We start from the raw sequence: 11,947 nt of genomic DNA, 5'->3' as shown, positions 1-11,947 counted from the left end.
GAAGAGAAGCAGCGAGCAAGGTGCTGAGTGGGAAATCTCCTCCCTCTGTGGCTGCCCTGCCTGTCCTTCCCAAGCCCAGCCCTGGCTCAGCCCTGGCTCAGCTGTTTCTGAGCAGGAGAGGCCAATGTGGTGCCAAGGGCTGCAATCCTGCCTGTGCTAATGAGCCCCACGGCCCCAAGGTACTGGGGATGCTGTGCTGCTGCCCACCCCACACAGCCCTCGGGCCCTCCTGCCAGCCCTGTCTCTCCTCACAGCTTTTTAGTCTCTTTTGTGGGACTGCAGCCCTTCTGCCTGCTGCTGAGGGGCAGAGGACCATGCCAAGAGGGGCTGGAAGGTGCTTCCTGTGTTGCTCTGCTCCAGTTCCACGTTTCAGGTGTCTGCAGGCAGAGAGGAGGGATTGGTGCTGCCAGGGGAGGCTGGACTGCTCCCTGTGGGCTCTTACTGAGGGACAGAGATGTGTCACCCTGCTGCTCTGATGGTGGCAGGTCAGTGATGTCACCCAGGGACAGCCACTACTGGTCCTCACAGTCCCATCCCAGCCACAGTCACTGCAGCAGGTGAGGGGAAGTGTCCAGCCCCAGGACATCCCAGTCCCCAGGCTGAGCACAGCATTCCCTGAGCACTCCTCATCACTGCAGACATCCCACTTTGGGCATGGAGCAGCTGTGGGAACATCTGGGCCACGCCTGTGGAAGGTCACCAGCCCCTAATGGTGGCACCAACAAACCATGGTTCTGTCGCTTCCAGATGTGAGCTGTGCTGAGTGTGCCTGGTACCTGCAGGGTCACTGGGGAGAACAAGGAACTTGCAAAGCTTGGATTTGTCTGCTCCTGAGGCAGGTGTTTCACCCAGGGCAGGGGAAGGTGCTCCAGAATGCAGCAGAAGCAGGCAGACAAGCAGCCCAGGCACAGATGTCAGCACTGCACCAGGGCGCATTTGGAAAGCTGATTTCTCATCCTATTGCCTAATCCCAAATCACACTGGGAGCCAGGATGATATTCCATTTCACTTCCATGGCTCGACTCCACCAGGAAAGGCTGCAGCTCTGCTCAGACCATAAGGATTTGAAACCCATGTTCATTTAACCCTCCTGAACTTTGCCTGATATTGTGTTGTTGCTCATTAGCTTTGCCCTGCAAAGCCTGGCTGACATTTCATAAACTCATTAGCAGGAGATCAGAGGCTCAAACATCGTTCCCGGGGCCATCCTTTGAGGAACAGATTCCCCGGTGTGTTTGCTCCTCAGATCTCACTCTGATTCCTGAACCTACCCTGAACTTGGGAGAAAAAGGCCCATTGGAAAACCAACAGGAGCTGCTGCCGTGCTGTTTGTACCCCCAGGGTGATGTGCTGCTGTCCCAGGACCGCATTCCTGCTCCAGATTCCAAGCTCCTGCGAGCAGCCCCTGCTTCCAGAGGGATTAGATTGCACATCCCAGGCTGCCAGAAGCAGGAGAAGGGCTGAGCATATTTGCTTTTTCTCTTCTCTAGCACAAAAAAAGCCCTCTAAGCCTGTCCCTGATAGGCTCGTTCCCCAGCACCGGGAAGCAGAAGGGATTTTATGTCAGGCACAGAGATGTAATGTCCTTTCAAAGCAAATCAGGAGACAGCCTGGACTTGCTGCCCTGTCACATTCCCTGGCAACAGCCTGGCACCCTGGCAGCAGGCAGCAGTGGGCTGTGACAGCCCTGCAGCTCCGCAGAGCCGTGCAGGCAGAGCTGCCCAGGCACTGCAGCGCCGGGGATCCCACTGTGCCCCAGGAAAACGGCTGGGAACGGCAGCTCAGGCACTCCGGGGAAGTTGGGGTAGTTTTGTCTGTGTTAAAAGCAGGAATGCACACTTCAAAGAGGGCTCGGTGTCTTTTAAGGTTCAATCCTTAGAGCGCCGGTGCTTGAAGGCAGCAGCTCTGATGTGTTAGATGAGGTTACAAACACATCTCGCTCTCCTGCTGGGCTTTTATTGGGAATAAAAAGGGATCCAGAGGAGAGGTTTGTCCACTTGCTATCATTTCTCACTCTCCGCAAGTCTTTTATCACAGAATCACAGAATGGTTTGGGCTGGAAGGGATCTTAAACCTCATGTCACTCCACTCCCCTGGCATGGGCAGGGACACCTCCACCAGGACTTTACATCTCCTGATCCCAACTCCTCGGGCTCTGCCTCCTCTATCCAAACCTCTCACTGGTTTTGAACTAAACTCTGATGATTACAGCCCGAATTTTGAATGTATTTATGCAGTTTATTCCCATTAGCTGCCCACATGTCTGGAGCTCAGTGTTTCCTTTCTTGGGATGAATTACTGAGAAAATATTCAGCTAGACCATCCCTGGAATGGCTAATGGCTTCACTCCTCCTCTTCCACTTGCATTTGGGCTTCTGAAATGCAACTTTCAGAACACAGGACCTGTGCCAGCTTGGCCATAGGGCTGAATGAACATTTCCTGTTGCTATTTTTGACAAATATCACAGACACTTGTAATTGTTCCATGTGAGGGTGGGCAGGCCCTGGCACAGGGTGTCCAGAGAAGCTGTGGCTGCCCCTGGATCCCTGGAAGTGTCCAAGGCCAGGCTGGACAGGGCTTGGAGCAGCCTGGGATGGTGGGAGGTGTCCCTGCCCATGGCAGGGGGTGGCACTGGAAGGGCTTTAAGGTCCTTTCCAACCCCAACCATTCCATGACATTTTTCTCAGTGTTGACTTTTCACAAAAAATAACAGAATTTCTATGGAAAATATAGAACCTTTATCAATATCTCCAAATGTTTTGATTCAAAACTGTGTCACCACTGCAATGTGGGAGACAGTTTGACAGGATTTTGGTCCCACCTTCCCCATGTTCTGGGCTCTCAGCCTAAGCCAAGGCTCGGGGCTGTCACCACCTCTGACTCAAAAATTCTCATTGTCTTTGAAATTTCAACCAATGTTAACAAGTTTCCTTCATCACAGGGGTACAAAGAACACATATCCATACCATAAACTTCTCTACTTGCCTGATTCTCATTTTGGGGATAAAGGAGATGCTCTGCAGTGTCCAGGACCAACGGGTTCTGCCAGCAAGCACTGGGGGCAAAGAGAAAGGGCAGCAGGGTTAGTTTGCCATGTCAGCTGAAGGGAGGGAGGGAGATGACCCAGCTCTGGGGAGGTCTGAGCTCTGTGCCAGCAGCTCCAGCCACGGGCATCTGTCACTGCTCCTCTTTACACAGCTAAATCCTGGTTTTTACAAAGCTTTGTGTAAATGGCTCCTCACTATTTAAACACAAACCTTCAAACCAACAGCCATGTCCAGTTGCACAATAGTGGCTCTGGGGCAGTGGGAAATGCACATGAATGTGGGCACTTGGCTCTGGGCAAGGGGCTTTTTCTCCACTGAGATAATCTGGGTGTTTTCCCCCAATCCCAGGATTTACTGAACTGTCTGGAGCAGCAGGCATTGCCTCACCACTCCTGGTTTTACTCGGGCCCTCCTCAAGCCACACACGACCTGAGCACAGAATGTATTCCAGAGAAATCGAGAGGCAAGGGACCAATTTCAGCAGTGCCTTTTAAAGGAACTCCGTGCACACTCGGAGCCTCAGGCTTGAAAACTCTCCCGAGGCTTTGGAAACCACTCCCTGCTCCCTGCCCCCATATCCAGGTATTGTGCTTGGCAACAGTTTTCCCTTCACTGGTTTTCAACAGCTCCCAGATTTTACACCCCCATGTGTTCATATTTTTCTCTTTTTTTTTTTTTTTTTTTTTTTTTTTTTTTTTTTTTTTTAAATTTCTACACCTCCTTCCCCTCCAAAGCTCCCCGGGATGAGCTTCCTATAGGGATAACATCGCTCCCTGCTAGCAGCAATTAACACTTGGTAAGAATGTTTCATCAGAGAGAAAAACATCCAGCTAAGTTCCTCAGCACTTGGCTTCTGCTCTGATTGCAGAACCTCGTTTAAAGGCAGGAAGGCACAAAGCCTGGCCTAAACTCCAAATTTCTCCCCCTGCAGCTCGGTTTTGGGGGTGCTTTAGCCAAACCCTGCCTACTGAGCTGAGTTAACCAGGTGAGCTGCTAAGTCTGTGCACAACACAGGTCCTGACAATCTTAAAGTGCTTTTTAAATGCTTAAAACCATAGAGGAGTAATCACTGTGGAATCAGCATCACCTCTTTAGGCGGCTAAATCTGGTTTGTCATGCATAAAAAGCAGAGCATGCCTTCCTTCCAGGAGTTGCTTTGAATCTACTGCTGTAAATTCTTGCCTCTGCCACCCTGCAGCCAGGAAATGTGGCTGTGAAAACAAGTTATGACAGGGAAAATTCAGATGCTTTATCCTGAGCCGTCCAGGCAGCTGGATGCTGACAGAACAAGAAAGGTGAGTCTCACATTGCTTTCCCTTGTCTGTGGATAGGATGGTGTCACTTCCCTCTCCGGGGTCCCCACTGCTCCCTCACCTCTTCCAAACATCTCCCTCTGCTCTGGGAGCTCCCCTTGGCATGCTCCCAGACTCTCCCAAATTCCTGCTTTGGCTCCACTTTTGGCAGCCCACCAAACTCCCTGGCTGCTTTTGTGCCCACACCTGCATTGTTCCTGCTGCTGAACAACCACAGCAAGGAGGGTCTGGGGCTGTCTTCGAACCCCCAGGATCTGAATATCATCTCTCCTTGACAGACCTGGCTTAGGAAAGCTTTAATAGGCTCAGGACCGGCAGCAGTGACACTGGCAGAGCCCCCATTGTTCCTCTCAACACCTGATTCCTCCTTATCCCAGCCCATCTCTGACATCACAGCCAGGCTTCCATACAGATGGGAACGTCCCTCCCCGTGGCACAGAGCCGCAGAAATGTGGCTCAGCTGTGACTCAAGTCCCAGGGCTGGAAAATAATCCCTTCACCGCGGTGAGGCTTCAGCAGTGCAGCTGAAATGCGGGGATCTGGGCAGGTATTGGAATCCTGGGCCCTGGCAGAGAGAGGGAGATAAATATCCAGTGATTTATTCGGGACAGAAAGGGCTGATGGAGCTGTGAGAGTAATTAACCTCTGGTGTTATTTAAATTGACGATGTCTTGGCATGAAGTGTCCTTGGGAGGCACCAGTGAAGTCAGGCTGATTTTAAAAAGTTCGACAGCTTGGGAGACAGTACGGGTGTGAGCTCCCGATCTCCCTGAGAATCAGAGCCCTCCCTCCTCCCACCCTCGGGCACATCTTGCTGCCCCTCCCTTCCACAGGCATTTTCCATCATGAAGACATTTATTTTTTTTTAATAAAGCTGGTTGGAAAAGGCTCTGTGATCACTGGTTCTGGCACTGGGGGGAGAGGGGATGCTGCAGTATGGGGCTGGATCCTGCTGTTTGGGGGTAGATCCATTTGTTTGGGAGTGGATCCTGCCCTTTGGAAGTGCCTCCTGACTCCCATAAGTTATGCACGTGTATTTTGGAGTTCAGCACAAGAACTCTCTGGGCTCTCTGAAAGCCAGGAGAAGCCACGGGAGGTGTCTCTGGAGGGGCTGCCCTGGGACTGGCCTCTGGAAACACATCCAGCCTGAAGGAGAGGGAAGTGCTGGGCTGCAGCTCATCCTGTAAAGCAGCACCCATGACTGTGGTGGTGGGGAAAATAAAGAACTGGGGGCATCTTGAGTGACTCTCCCAGAACTACCTCCAGCAGTGACCTCCAGGGTTCCCAGGAGTCCACTTCTTTTTTCATTGTAAACCAGAGAAAGAGTGGGAGAATCTCATCAGATAGGTCTTAGGTAACTTGCTATTTTTCTCCCCTTGCAGAGTGGAAGATTTGGGATGTGGCTCCCCAAGGGTGTGATTTGAAATGAATGGAAGCAAAGTCAAAATGCTGTCAGTAGCCTAAAAAATATTTTTGAAAAGTTACCAATGAAATCTGTTCCAACCATTCCTCCCAGGTGTGGCTCTGGGAACATTTCTGCAAAGTATGAGAACTCTGAGGTGCAGCAACGTGGATGTTGCTTTGATCCCTTGGTGTCTGCAAATTCCAGCATCCCTGACTCCTGTCCCACTGACAGAACTTTCTGGAAGTCCTCCAGAGGGCACAGCCAAAGTCAGGATGGGTTTTTTATCGTGGCTGCTGGGCTGCTCCACATGGGACGTGGCACAAACCCGACTCTTGGTTCCTGTGCCAGAGGAGCCATGTGCGAGAGCTGCACATGCCAGTGCCAAATACCAGCCCCGTGCAGGGAGCCTTTCCCTCTGGGGAACACAGGGTTAATTGCCCTGCTAATCACTCTGTCTCACTAATCAGTCCCTGCAGAGGGGTTCTGTTTGTTTTTCCAGGCTTATACATCCTCTACCCAGCGTTTCTGGTGATTTATTTAAGAGGCTAATTTTTGATTTTGCTTTCTGGCGTTTATTTTAAGGTTTGATTTTTTGGTTGTGTGTTTTTTTTTTTTCCTCCACAGCAAACATAAAATCTGCTAAGATATTTCTCCTAGGAATTTTATTGATTCAGCAGGTCTATTCCCAATGTGAGTCCTTCTTCAGAGAATTCCCTGTATTCACAGAACCAGGCTGCTGAGCCTTATGGACACTGCAGGTCCTTGAGAAAGAACACAACTTGGTTTTTAAAGGTCCTGAGTAGAGGATACATGACTTGGAAACTGGAGGACACTCTCAGGTATTGGGCCCCTCATGACAAAGGACACTGAGGGGCTGGAGCATGTCCAGAGAAGGGAACAGAGCTGGGGAAGGGGCTGGAGCACCAGGAGTAGCTGAGGGAGCTGGGAAAGGGGCTCAGCCTGGAGAAAAGGAGGTTCAGGGGGGACCTTGTGGCTCTGCACAACTCCCTGACAGGAGGGGACAGCTGGGTGGGGGTAAATTGAGATCTGCCCCTCAGGGACAGGATGAGAGGAAACGGCCTCAAACTGTACCAGGGGAGGTTTAGGTTGCATATTGGGAAAATTTCTTCATGGGAAGGGTGGTCAGACATTGGCACAGCTGTCCAGGGCAGTGGTGGAGTCCCCGTCCCTGGAGGTGCTGGATGCGGCACTTGAGGGCCTGGTTTCATGGTGAATGTGCTGGGGGCACTGGGTTCCTGGCTGGGCTTGATCTTTTCCAGCCTTAACAATTCCATGCCCCAGTGACTGACCCCTGAACAAGGTAACTGTGCAGAACAAGCTGCCCTTGAGTGGCAGCTGCCCTGATGAGAAGCACAGCAAAGAGAGGTGCCCTGGCTCAGGGCAGGAGCTCCTCCTTACCTTTGCAGCAGGGAGCACAGGGAGGTGACAGCGCTGTCCCGCTGTGCTGCCAGCACCAGGCACAAGCCATCCTTCAACAGGGAGCACTGCAAGAGAGGCAGGAACCGAGCTTTGGTGCTGCTCTGCACTTGAACAAGTCTCTGAGTCTGGCTGATGGATGAGGAACAGGAGCCACAGAGTAACAGATCCTTCCAGGCACAGCCTGTGCCGTGTCTGAGGTGTTTGTGAACCCCAGAGCTCTCCAGTATTCCTGTTGCCCTCTCTGAGTGAAAACCAGCAGAGTATCTGGGTGTGTTATTCAGTCCCTACCTCTGCTGGAAGCAGGAATACCAAGACAGGTAAATATTGAGATATTGCAGCAGAAGCACTCATTACTTGAAGCAGCCCATCTCCCTTCTAGAGAGGGAGAGTAAAGGCTGTAACATTCACCTTTGGCTCAGCAGTAACAGATCCTTCTGGAAACATGCCAGCTCTACCCAGGGCCATTTATCTCTGAGGGAGGGAGGAGGGATGGCTCTGCTCCCCCAACGCTGATTTGTCCTTCTTAGAGAGCTGTGCACATTCCCTGTGCAGAGGGATGGATCCTCGAGGGACTCAAGGGACAGGCAAGCAGTGCTTACACTAATTGGCTGCTAGATGTAATTGCTGTTCCATACAGATGTACTTCAAAGGGATGCTGTCAGTTTTAAAAAGGACAACCTGAAAAGATCTTACATGCTCCTATTACAGGTAACACCCAAGATTTAGGATGGAGAGCTGGAAGCCCAAATGTTTGTGTTTTGTGAAGGGTCAGCTGCGGTCTGACAGCCCTCAGGTAATTGTTGGTTTGCTACTGCCACTGTAATTACCTTCCCCCCTTGTTTACTCTCTGCTGCTGGCAGCACTTCCCTGCACATTCCAGCTTTGCCCAGGCAAGGTTCCTGACTGGGTGGGCTTCTCCTACACCAAAAGGAAAACAGTCTGGGCCTGGTGTCCTGTTGTTGTGGAGCAGTGTCAGCTCAGCCCAGCAGCACATCCTGTGCCCACACCCCAGGCTGGGCTGGACTAACGAGAGCCACAGAATGGCCTAGGTTGGAGGGACCTCAAAACTCATCTTGTCCCACCCCCTGCCATGGGCAGGGACACCTGTCACTATCCCAGGCTGCTCCAAGCCCCATCCAACCTGGCCTTGGACACTTCCAGGGATCCAGGGGCAGCCACAGCTTCTCTGGGCACTCTGTGCCAGGGCCTGATCCCCTTCACAGAGAATAATTCCTTCTCAATATCCCACCTAACCCTGCCCTCTGGGAGTGGGAAACCATTCCCCCTTGCCCTGTCCCTTCAGGCCCTTGTACATAGTCTCTCCATCTTTCTTGTAGCTCCTTCACATCTTAGGCTACAGTTAGGTCACGCCAAAGCCTTTTCTTCTCCAGGGGAACAATCCCAATTTCCTCAGCCTTTCCTCAGAGCAGAGCTGCTCCATCCCTCTGATCATCCAGGGGCCTCCCCTGCACTGGCTCCAGCAGCTCCATATCCTTCCTGTGCTGGGAACCCCAGAGTTGGAGGCAACACTCCAGGTGGAAAATCTGGCTCAGGCTCCAAGGCACAGTCCAAGAAGAAAAAAGGTTTTTTAGCATTGTAGAGGAGGATTAATGGGGTGTGATTATGGAGGGGGAAATAGAAACTGTGTTTATATGGAGAAACAAGACAGGAGACAGCAGCAGAGCACACAGAACAGAATGATGGCTGACTGGAGTGAAACATCCAATAAATGAGTGATGGATAGGCCATTCCCAGGAGGGGTATGTTCACAGGGGATGGTGTTGAGGGCTCCCAGGGATGCAGGACCACCAGGAAGTGCCCCCAGAGCCTACATTACTCACCAGAGGTGCCAGGGCTTAGAGGCAGTGTTGCAATAGTGCCACCAAAACCTCGGGGCAGCACATCAGAGCAAGGCATTGAAAGGTCTTCTTTTGTGCTAAGGAAGCAAAGCCCAGCTCCAGCTGTTCCATACCTTTGCTGCAACACTGCCCTTGGCCCTGCTGAGCATCTGGGAGACGCAGAGAGCCTGAGGTGAGTCCAGCATGGCCAGGCGAGCTCCTGTCACCACAAAGCCGCTGCCCACGAGCTCCTCCAGCAGCTCCACGTACGCAGGGGACTCTGAATCCTGCAGGATTATCCTGGGTAGCACCAGGCAGGTGGTTTGGCAGAGCTTCTCCAGCAATGCCTGACCTGATGGGAAAAGAGCAAAACACTGATTTGGCGTCTGCCCCCAGCACCTCTGAGCCCTCTCGGCGCCTCTGCCCGGGCACAGACGTGTCCATGGCAGTCGGAGGCATCGCGGTGTTGGGACGTGCCCTGGGACGTGCCCTGGGATGCTCACCCTGAGCTGCTGCACGCCTTTGTGTCCCTGTCTGGAGATCACAAGACAGCAGGAGTGACCCTATTTCAGGAGTCAGACAAGGACAGCTGCTGGTTTGCTACAGGAGATACTATTCCATTTTCATTTTTTCCTAGCTGCTAATCCAGCTGCTTTTATAATCCCAAATGTAATTCTGCTCAGCATACGTGAGGCTTAATGTATTTCATATTTTGCTTAGGATAAATCTGTCTGTCCATTAGGCAGCAGCTTTGTGATAATTATTTGCTGGAAGGAGGTTTCCTTGTGTGCAAGAGCTTCCTCTAGTGTCCAAGATGAGCCCAGAACGTGAGTGATGTGTCTGCTTTGCTGGAGGCACTTACGAGATCGTGCCTGACAGTTCAGAGATCACGTGGACTTGCTTTTCCAGGGCAGTAACTCTTTGAAATACATTTTCTGAGACATAAACACATCAGTGCTGTACACTGCTTTCCTTTTTACTCTGCTTAGGCATCTTCAAAGCTAAGATATCCTCATGCAGCAGGAAATTAGGGGCATGTATTTTGAGATTAGCTCCCAAGACTGAGCTGTGCAAAGCCTGCAGAATACCTGTGCTCTCTCCACAACAAGATTTTATTTTATTTCATTTTATTTTGTGCAATCTCTTCTACAAATCAAGTGATTCGTTCACAGCAAACCGGCTCCTTTCCCATTGTGCACTAAGATGATGGGGAAAACACCCTTCCCAAATACCTTGGGACAAATCCTCCTTCAGAGACCCCTTGCACAAAAGTGACTTGGTGTTCACCGCAGGAGCAGAGGATTTGATTTACCACCCCCTCCTTCCACTTCTGCACCTGCTGGTATGTGACCAATGCCCCCCCAAAGTCCTGTGTCAGGCTGGGCTGGGATTCTGTCACTTTTTTATCCTGTTCCTCCCCCATCCACAACAATCCTGTGGTTCCACTGCCGGGATTAACGACTGCAGTGATCAGGTGTAGCACAGGAACATTTTCTGAGCTGCCCACATCAGTCACATCAGAACTGAAGCTAAAGGAATGGGAATAGCCTGGTTCTAAACAATTCTGTTCCCCAAGGAACACCACAGGGATGCTTCACCTGGTCCCTGCTTGTTTATAAAGGTTTGAGATCAATCCACAACATCCCAGGGTGGGAGCATCCCCTCCTGTCAGTGCCATCTCCTGCCCTGCAGCACAGCTGTGTTTACACATGTCTATCAAGTCAAATCAGCAGGAAAGGCCCTGAGAAGCTGCTGCATCCCAGGAAGTGTCAGCCTGGCTGAGGCTTCAGCTCCCAAAGTCAGCCTGGCCATAGCTGGGAGTCACTTGGAGCTGGCAGCTGCTCAGCAGCAGTGGGAGCTGAACGAGCTCTCAGCCCAGCTCAGGAGAGGCCTCTGGCCTCGCTGCCAGCAGCACTCCCTGCACCAACTGATATTTATCTACTCACAGCACAGAACAGCTCACACTGCCCAGCCCCGTGCTCCTGCCTCTCCAGGGGAGGCTCTGAATGGACACAAACCACCAGGGTAGTGCTGAGACACCTGGGAAGGGTTCAGAGAGGAACATGTGCTGCTCTGACACCAGCTGTGCTGTCAGTGCTTGTTCTGCTGCTGCTTTTAAGGTCAGCCAGCCCTTGTGGACAGCTCTGTCTGTAAACCCCTGAAGTGCTGGCAGGTAAACAGTTAAAAGCTGGACTCCCCTGGAGCTGTTCTCTGCAGCTCAGAGCTGTCTCTCCCTTCTGAAAGGACATAAATACCCAATCTTGCTGCCACCAGATGGTTTGTCTTGCTGTCCAATTAATCAATAACAGTCCCAACCTATAACAGGAGAGTTACATTTCCTTACCAGGACTGCCTGGCTGCTCGGAGCTCAGGACACTGGGATGTTTTCCCGGGTCACGGGTTAGGATCTTGCGCGGCTTCCTGATTCCCAGGCTGAGGATGGGGTCATGTTTCAGGTTCTGGATCTACAGGAGGGAAGGCAGGGAGGGAGGGAGAAGCTAGTCATGTGAACACATTACCTAATGAGGAGGGATAACACTCCTCAAGTATTGATTCAGGCAAGCTGTGAAGCTTTTGTTGCTGTCGTGCACTTCTGTAATTGCCAGCCGAGAAAACACCTGCTTGTCTGGAGATACAAGAACATTTTGCATGCATTCTTCTTTTTTATTGAGGCTTAATTCAGTGCAGCATCTCATCATCCTTTTCAAGGTCCCATATCCAGACATCATTCTCAGGTCTCTACTCCCAGCTTTTCAAGGCCAGGAGCTCAAACAAAACCTGTGAGATTCTGACAGCTTTACCCAGTGCCACGCTGGGGTGCAGCAGCTCCCTCTGCCCCCGAGTGAACGGGCACAGTCAGGATGCCCTGCACTGAGCTGCACACCCACACGAGTGAAGCCCCT

At 51.7% G+C, this 11,947-nt stretch overlaps 1 protein-coding gene across 1 annotated transcript in view; it reads right to left on the bottom strand.

Moving 5' to 3' along the window:
- Positions 1-11,947, bottom strand: part of DNAAF8 (dynein axonemal assembly factor 8) — an 88,135-nt gene that overhangs the window by 2,230 nt on the left and 73,958 nt on the right. The window contains exons 27-30 of the mRNA XM_066198407.1: positions 11,389-11,509; positions 9,179-9,396; positions 7,186-7,271; positions 2,987-3,056 (exon numbers count right to left, since the gene is read on the bottom strand). Of these exons, the coding sequence (XP_066054504.1) occupies positions 2,987-3,056; positions 7,186-7,271; positions 9,179-9,396; positions 11,389-11,509 (495 nt within the window). The remainder of the gene's footprint in view (positions 1-2,986; positions 3,057-7,185; positions 7,272-9,178; positions 9,397-11,388; positions 11,510-11,947) is intronic.

This window comes from Chamaea fasciata, unplaced genomic scaffold (assembly GCF_029207755.1).
Source record: "Chamaea fasciata isolate MVZ Bird 193981 ecotype frontalis unplaced genomic scaffold, bChaFas1.0.hap1 SCAF_16, whole genome shotgun sequence".
NCBI classification, from domain to species: Eukaryota; Metazoa; Chordata; class Aves; order Passeriformes; family Sylviidae; genus Chamaea; species Chamaea fasciata.
Note: the sequence above shows the minus strand (reverse complement) of the source record. Positions and strands in the feature narration are given on the sequence as shown.